Genomic DNA, 14,803 nt, shown 5'->3' on the forward strand with positions numbered 1-14,803 from the left:
TATATATATATGAGTTTGTTCCAATATTTGGGAGTCAAGACAGAACAGGAGACAACATGACTCTGATTTGTTGAAGGTGTTGGCATGGGGATGGTGGTGGTGGTGGTTGATGTGAGGATTTAAGAAAAGGATGTACGGCTAGATGTGATGGTGCATGCCTGTAATCCCAGCACTGGGGAGGCTGAGGGAGGAAGATCCCCGCAAATTCGAGGCCAGCCTGAGCTACAAAGTGAGTTTAAGACCAGCCTGAACTGCACAGTGAAACCCTGTCTCATAAAGACAAAAAAAAAAAAAAAAAAAAAAGGATGTAAAAAGGGAAGAAAGTGTTTCAGTGAGAAACTCTTTCCTTTCATAATTTTTTCCAGAAGGTACATCAATTCAAAGGAATCATGTTTCTCAGAACCAGGACCCTTTCCTGTTGTCCTGAAGGTTCCCAACCCTTTGGTACTGCCTCCCCTCTGGTTTCCCACTGGGCCACTTCCTATTCTTGTCTTCCTTTCCTTGCATTTGAATAGAATAGAAACCAAAAACTAGAGGAACACTAATTGGCCCCCTTGCAAATGTTGTAATTAGAAGAGGTTGTATGTTCTGTCAAGATCGCCTAAGACAGCTCCAGTGCAACAAGAATTCTGGGCTCCGCACTCACCCAGAATTGTGTCCTTCGGTCATTACCACAACATGAATGGGCATCAAAGAATGTTAAGCACTTACAATACTGGGTACTGGGCACAGAATGGTGCACAAAGCTAGTCATGGTTCTTACATTCTTGAGGTTTACAGTCTCCTGGAGGATGCAAACATCAATCAAGTAATCACAACTAGAATTACTATTACAGTTATATTTCCTGACATAAAGAAACAATTCTATAAGCACCCATACACAGGAAATACGATCAGCCTTGGGGGTCAGGACCTGCTGTCGGGAGCTCAGAATCAGTGTATCTCCAGGAATTATCCTCTGCAGGAGTGTGTTCACGTTCAGAGTAAGTCTTACTGATGTCCTATGTGGGACACTGAATGCCAAGTAGGAAAGGAGTTTATGTTTTAAAACTCATGAACATTATTCAGAGACATGTAAGTCCTACTCTGCAGCATTATTACTCTTGCTTTACAAATAATTTTAATCAACATTCTTATACTATGCTTCTGAAAATAGATGTAAAGAATCAGTGTAAATACTAGGTCGATTGAACTGATATTAGAGATAAGTACAATAACGATGCCAGCAATGACATCCATCAATCTAATCATGAAAAGGGAAATAATAATTAGAAAACATTGATATGAGAAACCGGAATGCACAATAGCCTGGGATTATTTAAGGAGGAAATGTCAGCCTCATACATCTCAAAGCCTGAGGCTGTCATGTGGACAAAGAACCAATTAATTTATGTTCTCATTAAATACTCATCAAAGATTAAAATTATTTAAGAATACTCTGATTTAAGGCAGAGGAAATAGATAGTATACTTTTGGAAGATTTGCCCATTTCTAAAACACAAAACAACTAGCACAAAACACAAACAAAAGATTGAACATTTCTAAAACACAAAACACAAACGAAAGATTGAATTTTGTTATCCAGAAAGTATTCTCAGAGGACACAGAATAGTCATCTGGCCTTTACTTTGAATCAAAATATAATTTTAATCATTGTAAAACAAGTTGAGAAATTCTTTGATATTATTTGTGGAGCTTGTTTGCCTCATGGAATGGACAACCTGGACCCTGTACCTGGATGCTATATCCGGGGCATCATACTCAGGTCATTTACCTCAACAACTTTGAAAATATCTTCTGCTTTTCTGAAAGCACATTTGTAGGTGCCTGGTGGCACAGAATGTTTATTTCTCTGGAATTTTGGAGACCAGAATTTGTAGCATGAGGGTAGGAGTGGAGAAAATTCTGGGCCCGCTGGAGTTGGGGGTCAGGAAGACTTCCCACCGGAAAACCTGGCTTCCTACTTCTGGCCTGTCCTCACACCCATCCTTCTCAGGCCTGCTCCAGGCTACCCCTGCCAGGGGCCATCTCTGATATCTTTTAGCATTTACCTGTCTTAGAAAGCAGCTCAGCATTCAGTTTCACTTTTCTTGCCTTCTTTTTTCATTAGTCATTTCCTGAGGATGATGACCCTGGCTTCTGGAGGAAGGAGCCCCATTTTAATCTTCTCATGAACTCCAACACCCCGGTCCATGCTTAGGCTGTTTATGTGGTGGTTGGTTGACTGGATGGGTTTAGAATAATCCACTGTCAAGACTCCTTAGGGTGACATGCTTTACTTCAGATGGACTGAGCAGATAATAGTGATGGGAAGCAAGACATGGTGTTAGCCACAGGCAATCTTCTCAGGGAAGCAAGGCGCCAGATACAGTGTAGGCCTACTTTAAGTAAGCAACACTAAGTCTTACTGAAACTTGGACTGTAAGACTTCGTGCTCCTCCCCTCCTTCCCTGCTCCTCCGCTCCTTCCTCGGTCTTGGCTGAAAATTGCTTACCTCTCCTCTTTAGGGAATGAAACAGTAGTTGTCCTCATTATCCCTCACACTGCAGTGATACATCTTTGCACATCTCAGCTGTACTTCTGGAAGGCATAAAATGACCTGGTTTAATAAATCGTGTAGGGTTAGCATAGCACAACAGTTAGGCAACTTTATAGAATTCTAAATTTGGAAGGAACATTCAGAAGCACTTAACCCAAAAGCTCTCTTCAAGAGTGAAGGCTGAGAGGCCTTAAGTGAACAAGTGACTCGCTCAAGGTCACGCGTTAAGTTGGTGGGGGAAACAAGTACACAGCGTGTGGATTCCTGGACTCTTGTGCGCTTCCCATTTGCCCAGACTGTGACAGCTGCGTGAGAGTGAGTGATGACCTGGAACAGCATCCTTTGCTGCTCTCCTATCTGAAGTCAAGTCAGAGATGGGTCCGTCCCAATTTAAGCAAAGTGGATTGATTTGTTTAAGCAGATTTGTCAACACAATAAAATGAACTGAGAAATTTTCTCCTCATCAAGTTTTCTATATTGCTTTAATCATTTAGAGTTTTGTGGGATTTATTCTGAAATTAATAGACAAATACATAATTTTGGCTGCAAAACTGGAAGTTGCCCACCTAGTATCTTGGATCATTTCTGTTCTACCATTTTGTGCCTTCCATTATAAATCAGTTTGTTCCAAGCAGAAAGACCTGGCTATATTTTCCTTTGAACACAGCCATTACCCTGGAGAGCTAAATATCCTAACACAAACGGCAGAAATATATCTGAGGAACCCATTTTTGAAAAAACAAAAACAAAAACCTATGCTGGAATTGTACAAATGTTGATTTGTAGATTTAGATAAATTGGTAACATTATTAATAAATTCAAGTTTAAGAATTCGTAGAAGTCTGGTATCTCATTTTTGGTCTCAAGTCTTAGTTTGATAACTTTTCATTTTTGTGTGTCATTTTTATCATATAATCTTACAATTAGATACACAGTCAGACTTTCAAAATTTTCTTTGCATTTGTTTGTAGTAAGGCTAATAGTGTTATAATGAGCATCCTGCCTTCCTACAGGATTTTGTTTGTCTGAAATAGTTTTCATGGTGTAGATTTCAAACATTAGTTAATCACTGCCAGACCATTAAGTAGGATCCCCATTTGGGTACCTTCTGCCTGGATTTGAGGTTCCCAACCACCCAAACGTAAGGGCTGTAGAACCCTTTGATAGTATCCTAATATACAGCAGGCTAACAATCATTTCCTTTCCTTTCTGCTTTTTCATGAAATAATAGAAGACTTCTGGCACTCTCCTTTGAAAACCATAATCTTTGTCCAGTTTGGAGCACTCCAGTTAATTAGGGATTTTAAAACACTGCCAACATAGAAATATCTAGAGTAAAAAATATTGTCTTGCTTGTACATGGATTGCTCCAAAAGCAGTATTTTAACCTAAGCTCTGATGCAGTTTTTCTGTACTATTATCCTAGGGCAAATGAAAACTTTGAAAAAGTACATTTTGGCTACAAGATTTATTATTCAATTTCAGAACTTCATCCTAAGCTCTCAGCTATGAATCTAGTAATGACCAAGAACTTATATATTCATTTAAAATCAAATTCATTACTTTTTTAATTTAAAAAATAAAAATAAAACAGTTTCAAAACAGGTTAGTAGGAGAGCTACAATAATTAGTACATTGTGTATTGCTGTTTTTATAGGAGTTATTCAGTGTAGAAGATGCAAACATGAAAAATTGTCCAAACAATGTTAGCACAAACCTTTCTTTTCAATGAACTAAGAGCAATTAGCTGTATAACTATCTTGTGTATAAATGTATTTTTTATTTTTCCTTTTCTTCTTTTTCCCTTTTCCCATCACAGTTGGTCTTTTCTTTTGAACAATTTTTTCCCAGTTCACAATATCTATTGTACATTTTGGATTTTATTTACTTGTTCAGCTTCTCATGCTAGTGGGACAATATGATGTTTACACATATGTGTCTGGTTTATTTCTCTTATGAGGATGGTCTCAAGTGGAATCCATTTACCTATAAAGGTCTCAAGTTTATCCTTCTTTATGGCTGAATAGTACTCCATTATAAAAAAACCCACATCTGTCATATCCTTTTCTCGGTTGATGGACATTTGGATTGTTTCCAAGATTTAGCTATTACAAATTGTGCTTCTATAAACATGGGTGCACATGTATTGCTGTGGTAGGATGTTTCTAACTCTTCTGGGAAGATACTCAGAAGGGGAATAGCTGCATTAAACAGGACCTCTAATCCCAGATTTTTATGGAATCACCACACTGATTTCCACAGTGGTTGCACCAGTCTATACTCCCACCAACAATGGAGAAGCGTTCCTTTTTCCCCACAGTCCTGCCAGCATTTGTTATTGGTTGATTTCTGAATGGTAGCCAATCTCTCTGGAGTGAGTTGGAATCTTGGTGTTTTAATTTTCATCTCTCAAATGACCAAGGTTGTTGAACTTTTTTAATATATTTATTTGCCACTTGTATTTCTTCATCTGAGAAGTGCTTATTCATCTCAGATGTCCATTTTGGGATTGGGTGTTTGAGTTTGGGGGCATCTGATTTTTTTTCAATTCTTTATATGTTTCAGATGTAAATTCCTTGAGGGACAGATGACAATATTTTTTCCCACTCTGTGGGTTATTTTTTCACTGTGTTGGTGATTTATTTTGTTGTGCAAAAGCTTTTTAATAAGCTGAGATCCCATTTGTTGATTCTTTGTAGTATTTCCCTTGCAGTCTGGGTTTTTTTTTTTAATGAAGTCTCTACCTACACCTATATCTTCACGATTTCTACCTGTTTTCTCTTCCAGTAAATTTAATGTTTGTGTTTTAATATTTGGATCTTTGATCCATTATGACTTTAGTTTAGTGCATGGTGATAGACATGTGTCTAGTTTTAGCCTTTAGCATGTGAAAAGCCAGTTTTTCCAGCACCATTTATTAAAGAGACTTTCTTCCAGTGAACATGTTTGGTCCCTTTGTCAAAGATAAGGTGGCTGAATGTGTTTGGGGCTGTGTCTGCATCTTCTATTCTGTCCCACTGATCCTCTGGCATTTTTTTTTCCTTTTTTTCCAATACCACATTGATTTTTTCACAGTAGCTTTGTAGTGTAATTTCAGGTCTGGGGTTGTGGTGCCCCCTGCCTTGCCTTTGTTGCCCAGAATTGCTTTTGCTGTTCTAGGTCTCTTCTGGTTCCAAATGAATTTTATGAATGTTTTCTCTAGTTCTGTGAAGTATACTCATGGTATTTTGACTGGGATTGCATTCAATCTGTATAGCAGTTTTGGAAGTATGGCCATTTTTACAATGTTGGTTCTAGCCAAGAGCAAGGGATAGCTTTCCACTTTCTGTTATCCTCTTTTATCTCCTTTTTTAGGGTACTGTAATTTTTACTGTACAGATATTTTGCATCCTATGTTAGATTAATTCCTAAGTATTTCATGTTTTTAGATGCTATGTGAAGTGTGTGCTTTCCCTAATTTCTCTGTGAGTTTGTTACTTGTGTACAGGAATGCTATTGATTTTTGAGTGTTGACTTTGTATCCCACTACACTACTGAATTTGGATATTAAATCTACAAGTTTTTTGGTGGAGGTTTTGGGGCTTCTATGTAGAGTATCATGTGATCTGTGAATAATGATAATTTAACTTCTTCCTTGCTTATCTTTATTTTTTATTTTTTTCTCTTGTCTAATTGCTCTAATATTTCCAGAACTATATTGAACAGAAGTGGTGATAATGGACATCTTTGTCTTGTTCTTGATTTTAAAGTGAAAATTTTCAGCCTTTGACCATGTAATATGATGTTAGCTGTTGGTTTATTTAAAATCAAATTTAAGCCATCCATTTTCTCTCTGTAAATTTTTGTGTGTATGATTGCATGTATGAGTATTATGACAATAGCAGTATTAAATTTTCAGAGAATAATAGTTTGTTTAAAATATATATAATTAACCCTCCTGGATTATTTTAGAGTATATTATAAAAGGAACCCTTATTTTAAAAGTAAATTTTGAAAATTGAACATTATTGGCTAACTAAAAGTTAGCAAAATATCAAACAATAAGATAGTTATGAAGGTAATATCTTTACTATTAAAAAGGCCCTCAGATGTATAATAAAATCTTTGAAATTCCAATAAATTATTACACAAAGGTTGTGAGTATATATATATATATGTATATATATAAAATTTTCTAAAAAAATTAAAGTGGGTTAAAAATGAAAATGTATGGTCTTACTCATAATAAAAGATGAAATTCCTAGTACTTGAATTTAAAAAATTAAAAAATAATTGAACAGAACCTGAGTGCCTATCAAAAATATAACTGACAAATAACTGTGGTATATTCCTGCAGTGGAATGCTATTCAGCAAGAAAAACTGGGAGGAAAAGCAGCCTGGCTCATGGAACCAGACAGGTAAACCTCAAAAACATTATACTGAGTGAAAGAACCCTTATACTAGCGAGGATATACTGTATAATGGTGATTCTGAAAGTGGTGAGCACTTGGATTGGTGGACTGGGTAAAGCTGATGGTGCAGAGGCCCACTGAACAAAGAGGTTGGGAAAGGTTGGATTTACCCTTTCTCTGCCTGACTGCTTGAGCTGGGACATTAGTTTTTTCTTCCTTTTGGGTCTTCTGATTTTCAGGCCTTCAGAATTGGACAGCAGTATGTATGATTGGCTCTGTGGTGCTCAGGTCTTCAAGCTACGCCACCAGTTTCCTAGGTCTCCAGCTTGCAGATTGTGGGACTTCTCAGCCTCTGTAATTTTGCAAGCCAATATCTCACAGTAAATATAAAATAATTGTGATAAATTATATCTATATCTATATATTTATATCTATATCTATATATGTCTTATCAGTGGGTTTCTCTGGTGAACTTTGACTACCACAGTAATTAAGGTAAAGAATGCATTAACACACTTACTATGGATTGAATTGCATCTCTCAACACAAATTCAGACATTAGAGTTCTTCCCTCTAGGGTGATGACATTTGGATGTAGGGTCCTTGAGGCATCATTAGATTTAGGGGAGGTCACAGAGTAGTGATGGGATTGGTGCCCTTATAAGAAGAGACAGCCCTGAGTTTGCTGCTGCTGTCTCTCTGCCATATGAGGGCATGTTACGGCAGAAATCCCCTGGCATAAGTTGGGCTGTATTCCACAAGAGACCTGAGTCCATTGAGAAGAAACTCAGAGTTTAATTTTGAGGCTAGCCACCCTTCCTTCCAGTTGCCAATCAGGGAAGTGGGCAAATGGCCAACTTCGTTCCACCTTATATACATTTTTGGTTTCCGTGGTAACAGATTGGGATGTTACATTCTCTGACCCCGGTGGCCATATGGTCTTTCTCTCATCCTGTGGGGCCCCAAGTCAGTTGCAGGTCGCATGTCTAACCATGATAGATGTTTCTCCCATTATGTTCCATTTGTCTCCTTTTTTATAGCCTATGCATTCCTTTAGGGTTACAATGTTTACCTAGGGCCAGGAGATGGAACTGCCCAGGCAGGGCCATGGAGGGTTACCTAGGCCTAGGAGCCCCTTATCTTGGGGGGACATTCGTGGGCAGAGTTGATCTAGGGAATTAGCTCTTACACTGTCCTGGGAGGCTTCCCAAGGCACCGCTTAGGCTTTTACTAAAACTATTTTATCTAAAATAATATGCTAAGATTCATTGCCCCCTACAGTCACCGTAAGAAGGCAGCCATCTATAAAGTAGGAAGAACACCCTCACTAGGAGCCCAGTGGGTGGGCAGCTTGGTCTTGGACTTCCCAGCCTGTGGAGATATTGGAAAGTATAGCCATTCATTCTATGGAATTTTGTTATGGCTGCCCGAGCCAATGCAGCAACATTTAAAAAATGAAAATCAGTGCACACATTCATGCATAAAACATCAACATTATAAATGAGGACATTATAGAGGCGGCATTTACAGGGGACGCAGTTGCTTCACTGTTTCTGGCCCAATGTTTTTTATTCATCATGGATTTTTGTGTTCATTTTTTATCTTTCAAACATCACAGCTAAAATATAAATTCGGATTCTTGAGATTTTTGGTGCTTCTTTAAATTTTGCAGGGAGGTGGTGCCTCCCTCGCATCACCTTTCTCGGGCTCACAGGGCTCCTTTATCTGAAAATCGATTTTGTTTACCAAACAGAGGGAGAGGAATCTGTACCCCAGCAGTTTCCTTTCCCAGTTCAAGCAGAGACCAAATATCAAATGAAAATGCTCTCAGGATTTACTCTTGGTTGGGAAATGCACCAGGTAGCAGCAAGAATATTTGCTAGATTCCAGTAGAATTTATTTATGCATATTTCCCTAGCTCTCACTGTGCCTATGCTTTGCGAAACCCAATGGCCTGTGACAGGGTAGCTTTCATTTTGGGAGGCTCAAAGAACGGTGGACTGTAAGCACAGGGCGGTTTTAGACTGAGCAGGTTTCTGAAAATGAAATCAGTTTCCACACACTTTTCCTGGGAGCCTGTGCTGGGCATCAGTTTTTGCTCAGGCTTTCTGAACTCAGGTGAAAGGGTGAAAAGGGCAGCAAAACATGAAAACAGCGCCCTCTGCCGACACCGCAGGAGTGATGCCCGCAGACGGGCGAATTTCCAAGCTGAAGTGGAGTCACAGAGGCGAGGGCCGGGAGACTGGGGCGCAGTCTACTCTGTGAAGCGGCCCTTCCTGAAAAGTGTTTCACTTTGAAGGGGATGGGAGAGGGCGTGGGTGCAGCCTGGTGGTCTGAGCATGGGGCGGGGATACCAAGGCTGCGTTGGCTGGTGGCCAAGACGGGCATCTGGGAGTCACAATGAACGAGCTAGGGAGCAGATGCCCGGGAGGTGGCGACCCCCGTGGGGCGTGTATTTAGAATACGGAGGGCTTTGGGTGTGTAGGAAAAATCCAGGAGCGTGACCTTGGCTGAGCTAAGACACTGCTGACCTTTGGGCCCGCAGTGCCCGCTGTGCTCCGCTGGAGGGCGCTGGAGGACGGACCGCGGAGCGCCTGGGCCGGGAGAGCGGCGCAGGTGCAGCCGGCCTGGCCGCCCTGGGCGGCGGTGTCAGCAGACCAGGGCCTCTACGCAGCTGTGCAAACCGAACCCTGAAAGGCTGCCCTGGCCCTGATGGATGGGCCGGAAGGCGGTGGTGTCTGGCTGGAAGCTGGAGAGGGGCCTACTTGGCGGTGCTGCGCTGGGCAAGGCGCGGGTCCAGGAGGGGCGGTATCCACTGCACGGTCAGCCCGCGGGTGTCTGAGTCTCCGACCGCTGGGCTTCGCCTGGCCTTTCCATCAGCCTGGTCCCTCGTCTGGTCTTCCCTGTAGTTCCTCCTTTTGATCAGTGAGGCTCCCTCTCAGAGGTTGTCGGCTGCGGGGCAGGGGTGGTAAACTCGGATTCCAGTCACTCTTCCAGTAGGTCCCAGTTCCCCTCCTGTCTGCAGCCTGGCGCCTCCTTGCGACGGTCCCAGGCCTGGGGAGGATAGGGCTCAGGATCAGATGCGCATGCGCGCTGCGGCCTGTACGTGTGTAGACAGTTCTGGGGTGGGGTGGGGGTAGGGTTTGGTCCAGTGCCCACAGTGGTCTTGCGGGGGATGGATGAAGCACCTACTGAGTTTAAGGAAAGTTGCAATGCTCAGCTCCTGCAGAGGGCCAGGCTGTCTGCATGTAAAAAGCCTTGGGCTCTCTGGGCTCTCTGTCTGTCATTCAATGTCCCGGGGACTAGGAATGCAACACAGCAAGTGTGTATATTTCTCTAGGTTATTGAAATAAGTAAACACACTTGCAAGGGGAAGGATAGTCCCAGGGTCCTTGGTACCTTTCTCAGGCCCTCCAACCCCAGGCCAAATTCCAAATCCTCAGGCCTGGGCTTGTCTCCCTGTGTTTAAGCTTCGGAACCATTGGCATTCATGGGTGTCTTTGACCTTCAAGGCCGCCCGTTGGTGCAGAGATAAGAGGCCTGGAGAAGGGGTCACACAGGGAGAGAGACAGCCCTGGAAGGCTGGTCTGCAGCCACCCTGTCTCCTTTTGGAGAAGGATCACCAAAGACATGGCACATCCTAAGAGACACCCTGGGGAGCCCCCTGCCAAATGCAGAACTGCGTGGACCCCGGAGATGTAAATTCCCAGCAAGAAGGCAGACCACAGGAGGACGATTGCGACCCCCGTTTCCCCGCTCTGCATGTTGCTCTGGACTCAGAAGGTGCTTGGAGACATCTTCCATGGGGCAAGTGTGAAGGGGCAGGCAGCTGTGGACATGGGATTTGAAGCCTGAGGAGACGTGAGGATGCCTGGCTGGGAAGTTGCTTTGCCTGAGGAAAGCTGAGGAAATCCAGGACTGTAGGACTGACGGACAGGGAGACCATCTAGGCTGGTGGGCTGGCACTGTAGGGGAGAAAGTATGAATTCAGGCAGAAGCTCTGCCCAGAAATGGAGATGAAGCTTTTAGCCTTGGTTCCAGGAAGTACGCAGGAAACTGAGCCCTAGCTGGCCTGGCTTGGCGCATTAGTGAGAGAAACCTCTAATGTTCCTGGTTACTTCAAAAAACTGAGGTGGGCCCAGCTTGGGACTGATTGGCTGTGTCTAGGGGTGGCATCATTCTCCTCTCACAGAAAGTCATCATGAGCGCCGGGTCTCTCCATCCTACCCCTCAGGGTCTGGTCCCTGGGAGATGGGCAGCCCCAGCAGGAGCGCACTCTTCTCCCACTGCCTCTGGGATGAGACGCTGCCATTCCTCAGGGACCACGACAGTGTTTGGCTTCCAGTGACTCAGCATCTTCTGTGGGGAGCGGCTGAGCTGGAGATCGGCCGACCGCACATCCAGGGCTACAGCAAGACCAGCCCTGAGAACATGGAGCGCCAGAGGCGAGCCCCGTGAACAGGTTGTTGGGACTGAGGCAAAGCCAGTCCCTGGACACGGGCTGCCGGAGGCAGACTGTGCAAATAAGTTGACCTCTAGCTCAGTGGAATATCAGCAGGTGTCCCGCCTTGGTGTTCCTCCCTGTTAAATACAGCACAGATAGCTCTGAAAATGTTTCACTCTCCATGTTCTCAGCAAAACACTGAGATCTTGCCCTTGCTCCTCCGTTGCGCGCTTGCCCCCTTTTTACTATGTATAAATAAAGACAAAGACCGTGCTCTTCATCAGAGAGATCAGGTCCCACCCAGTCCCAGCTTTCCTTTTATTATGTGTCTTGTCTTTTCTTAATCTCCCGTCGCCCCCTCTCAGGACCCCACTGGCCTCCTGAGTCGCAGCAATCTTCAGGCGGGCAATGACCTTGAGCCCAAATCGCTGGGGATCAAGGTGGCCACATTCTCAGCAGAAGAAGCAGGGGCCCGGAGGCCTGGCTACCTGTCCTGGGGAGGACAAACCAGGAGCTAAGAGCCTACACCCAGTTTGCTTCCCCGCCTAGCCCAGATCCAGTTACACTCAGTGAGGCGGAAGCGCGCCTCCTGCTGGCCGCACTGGTGCATCACTATGTGCAGATAGATGAAAACCAGTGAGGTGTAACGGAGCAGGAGACAAAAGGCTGCAGGTAAGGCTCTCACCTAGGAAGACAGGAGCACCGAGAGGTCAGAGAGAGACCCTGGCCAGGAAACCAGCAGGCTGCACTGGTCAGCACGACGTGGGGGTCCTGCTGTGTTCTCCACTGAAAACAGAGGTCACCCGTGTCTGGAGTGACTATGGCGGGACTGCACAAAAGTTTCTGTCCTCAGTCGCTGTTAGGAAGTGAAATAGGAAATTGTGGATTTTTTTTCACCGTGGAGAGAACTTTTTCAAAGACTGAGATGGTTACTTAAGGTAAGTATGAAGGCCGGAAACTAACACAATTGACCTCTCAAGAAGCTGTGGAGAAACAGGGGCCTCTCTGGCTACCTTTGTATGTTTTCTTAAATCCCTGCAGGGGCCTACATTTCATACTCCCAAGGCGGAAAGGAAGCCCTTGCAGGGGGTGGGGACAGGTAGGACAGTGTCTGAGGTAGGGCTGGGGTCTCTACGTAGATGTGCATGTTGTCACAGGACCAGGGAGCGCCCCTGCCGCTGCCCCTGCCCCTGCCCCTGCCCCAGCTCCCTGTGTGCTCTGAGCTTGGAAGAGAGACCCGTCCTGGCCTGGCCCCAGCACTGCCTTGCTGGGCGTGAGGGACGGAACAGCATGAGGAATGCACACCGTCCTCTCCCTGTCCCTTGTCCGCTCGCTGTACCCTGCACCTCTGAGCGCTCCTACTGGAGAATGTACAGCTGCCCTCGTGCCTGCGCCTCCTGCTCGCTCCACCAATCAGAGCGGCCCCCTGCTGGCACTGTCTGGCGCGTCTCCCCCCACCCCACCCCCGGAACTCGACAGCTCCAGATCTAAGTGTACATTAAGCTGAGTACCTATGTGCTGGATATGAACTGGCAAAATCTAAACAAATGTCCTACCTTCTTTGTCCTGCAACAACTGGCAGGAAGAGGGAAATGGCCAGCAGTTTGCAGTGCAACCTTTGCCTTCACGTTGGGGTGCCCAGAACGCCGAGTGAGCTCCTCCTACTTCTTCTTGGTTTCTTCTTGTTTCTTTCTTAAAGCCTGGTGCACATGGTTCCTCTTCTTTGCTTGTTCTTTAGGCTGGTATTACAGGTTTTGCTCATGACACAGAATGCTAGGGACTTCAGGATGCACCAAGATAGACCAAGATTTATTGTAAGAATAGAGATTAGAAAATACAACAGCAGTTCCTGAACACCGGTTAGTACGCCCCTCATGTCTGACCACTGGGTTCAAAAATTATAAAACTGAGCTGTGGGGCTCGTTGCTCTGGCCCATGTTTCATGTCCCAAAGGTGTGTTCCTTAGCAGCAGTGTTAGCCTGGGGTGACTCCGCCCGAGATATGGCAGACCGTCCCTGTGATCCAGCTCAAGCAGCAAGAATAGCTGTGCAGAAGCACAGGTAATCCCTTCTGAAAGGAGATGTCACAAGCCCTATTTTCTAGGCTTGTTTTAGGAAAGATTTAAGAATTTTAAAATTTTTCTTGTGGAAATGTGTTAGTTGCCTGTCCTTCGAGTACACCCCCCGAGATACCGCCCATGTGCCTTAGACTGGGACTGCAGGTCACTCCCACGTTTGCTGTCGTTCTGGTTTCAACCCCTTACTCCCATCAAAGCAGCTGAGCCCTGGGGATGGGAAAAGCAGGGTTTCAGCAGGCACCCCAAGGCCTAACCAAGAACCTTAGTGGATGCTGATTTTCTGTGACATCTTTTAGGACGGACTCCTAGCAAGGTTGGCCTGGTAATTCCCTCCAATGGCCCTTGTGGTCTTCTGTTTTGATAATCATGTTTACGAGGAACGCTTAATTGGTTAAGTGATGCAAATCAGATGTTAGTTCTTTTTATGAAGGTCCCAAGGTGCGTGCTCTTCTCCTCTGGCCTCTCCTAACCTCAGAGACTCCCAGTCCCTCCTTCTGCTGCACCTTGAGGATCCCACAGAGCAGGCATCATCCCCAGCCTCTCACCAGCAGGTCTTTTCTTTCTCCACACTACAAATTAGCATCACTGTCCACAAGACAGCCTGAAACTGTGCTGCCTGCCTGACCCATCAGCTGGCTGAGCAGATCTAGGTGCGGTGAGGGGCAACTTTGTGCCTATAACATGGGTTCCAAGGCTTAGAGCTGACTTTGCAGGGACCTTGAGAACTAAGCAAATGGGCAGTGTGGGAAGAAAGTGACTTCTGCTGGTCATGGAGGAGGGGCGAGAAAAATAGGAGAGGGCCCTGCATTCTGAGCCGCACTGGGTTGTACAGCTGCTTGTTGGAGGGGGATTGCAAGGCCAACTTTACTGTCTGAGTTCATCTAAGACATTTAGATGATTCCAATTTAACATAGAGATCATGTGAAAATATTTGAGATCATTCAAACTACGGGACATAATCGTTGATTACACTGCTCTTCTGTTTCTTCCTTGTTGTAGTGAAATGAACTGGCCGCTTCTTTTGACCTGAAAGAAAGGAATTATAATTAGAAGACCATCCATGGATAACACACATATTATATTCTTTTCATTACGGCAAAGTATCTTGCAGATCTAACAGCTATATGCAAAATAAACTCATGTTACCTCCTTCTGCTCTCTCCCTTTTTAAAGATAAACTCACATGCCAAGGGCTAAAACTAGACCCATGTCTATCACCATGCACTAAAGTCAAAATGGGTCAAAGATCTAAATTTAAAATAGAAACAATAAATCTACTGGGAGAGAAAATAGGTAGACATTTTGAAGACATAGGGGTAGGCAGAGACTTCATGAACAAAACCCAAACTTC

The 14,803-nt window shown here is 44.3% G+C and overlaps 1 protein-coding gene across 1 annotated transcript in view; it reads left to right on the plus strand.

The window, feature by feature from the left end:
- LOC102024556 overlaps window positions 1–9,840 on the plus strand; it is an 11,866-nt gene extending 2,026 nt beyond the window's left edge. The window contains exons 2-5 of the mRNA XM_013511743.1: window positions 6,876–6,937; window positions 7,171–7,311; window positions 8,850–8,933; window positions 9,477–9,840. Coding sequence (XP_013367197.1) covers window positions 6,876–6,937; window positions 7,171–7,311; window positions 8,850–8,933; window positions 9,477–9,840 — 651 coding nt within the window. The remainder of the gene's footprint in view (window positions 1–6,875; window positions 6,938–7,170; window positions 7,312–8,849; window positions 8,934–9,476) is intronic.
- Window positions 9,841–14,803: the final 4,963 nt, after the last annotated feature.

This window comes from Chinchilla lanigera, unplaced genomic scaffold (genome assembly GCF_000276665.1).
Source record: "Chinchilla lanigera isolate Chin_1 unplaced genomic scaffold, ChiLan1.0 scaffold00013, whole genome shotgun sequence".
In the NCBI taxonomy this organism is placed as follows: Eukaryota; Metazoa; Chordata; class Mammalia; order Rodentia; family Chinchillidae; genus Chinchilla; species Chinchilla lanigera.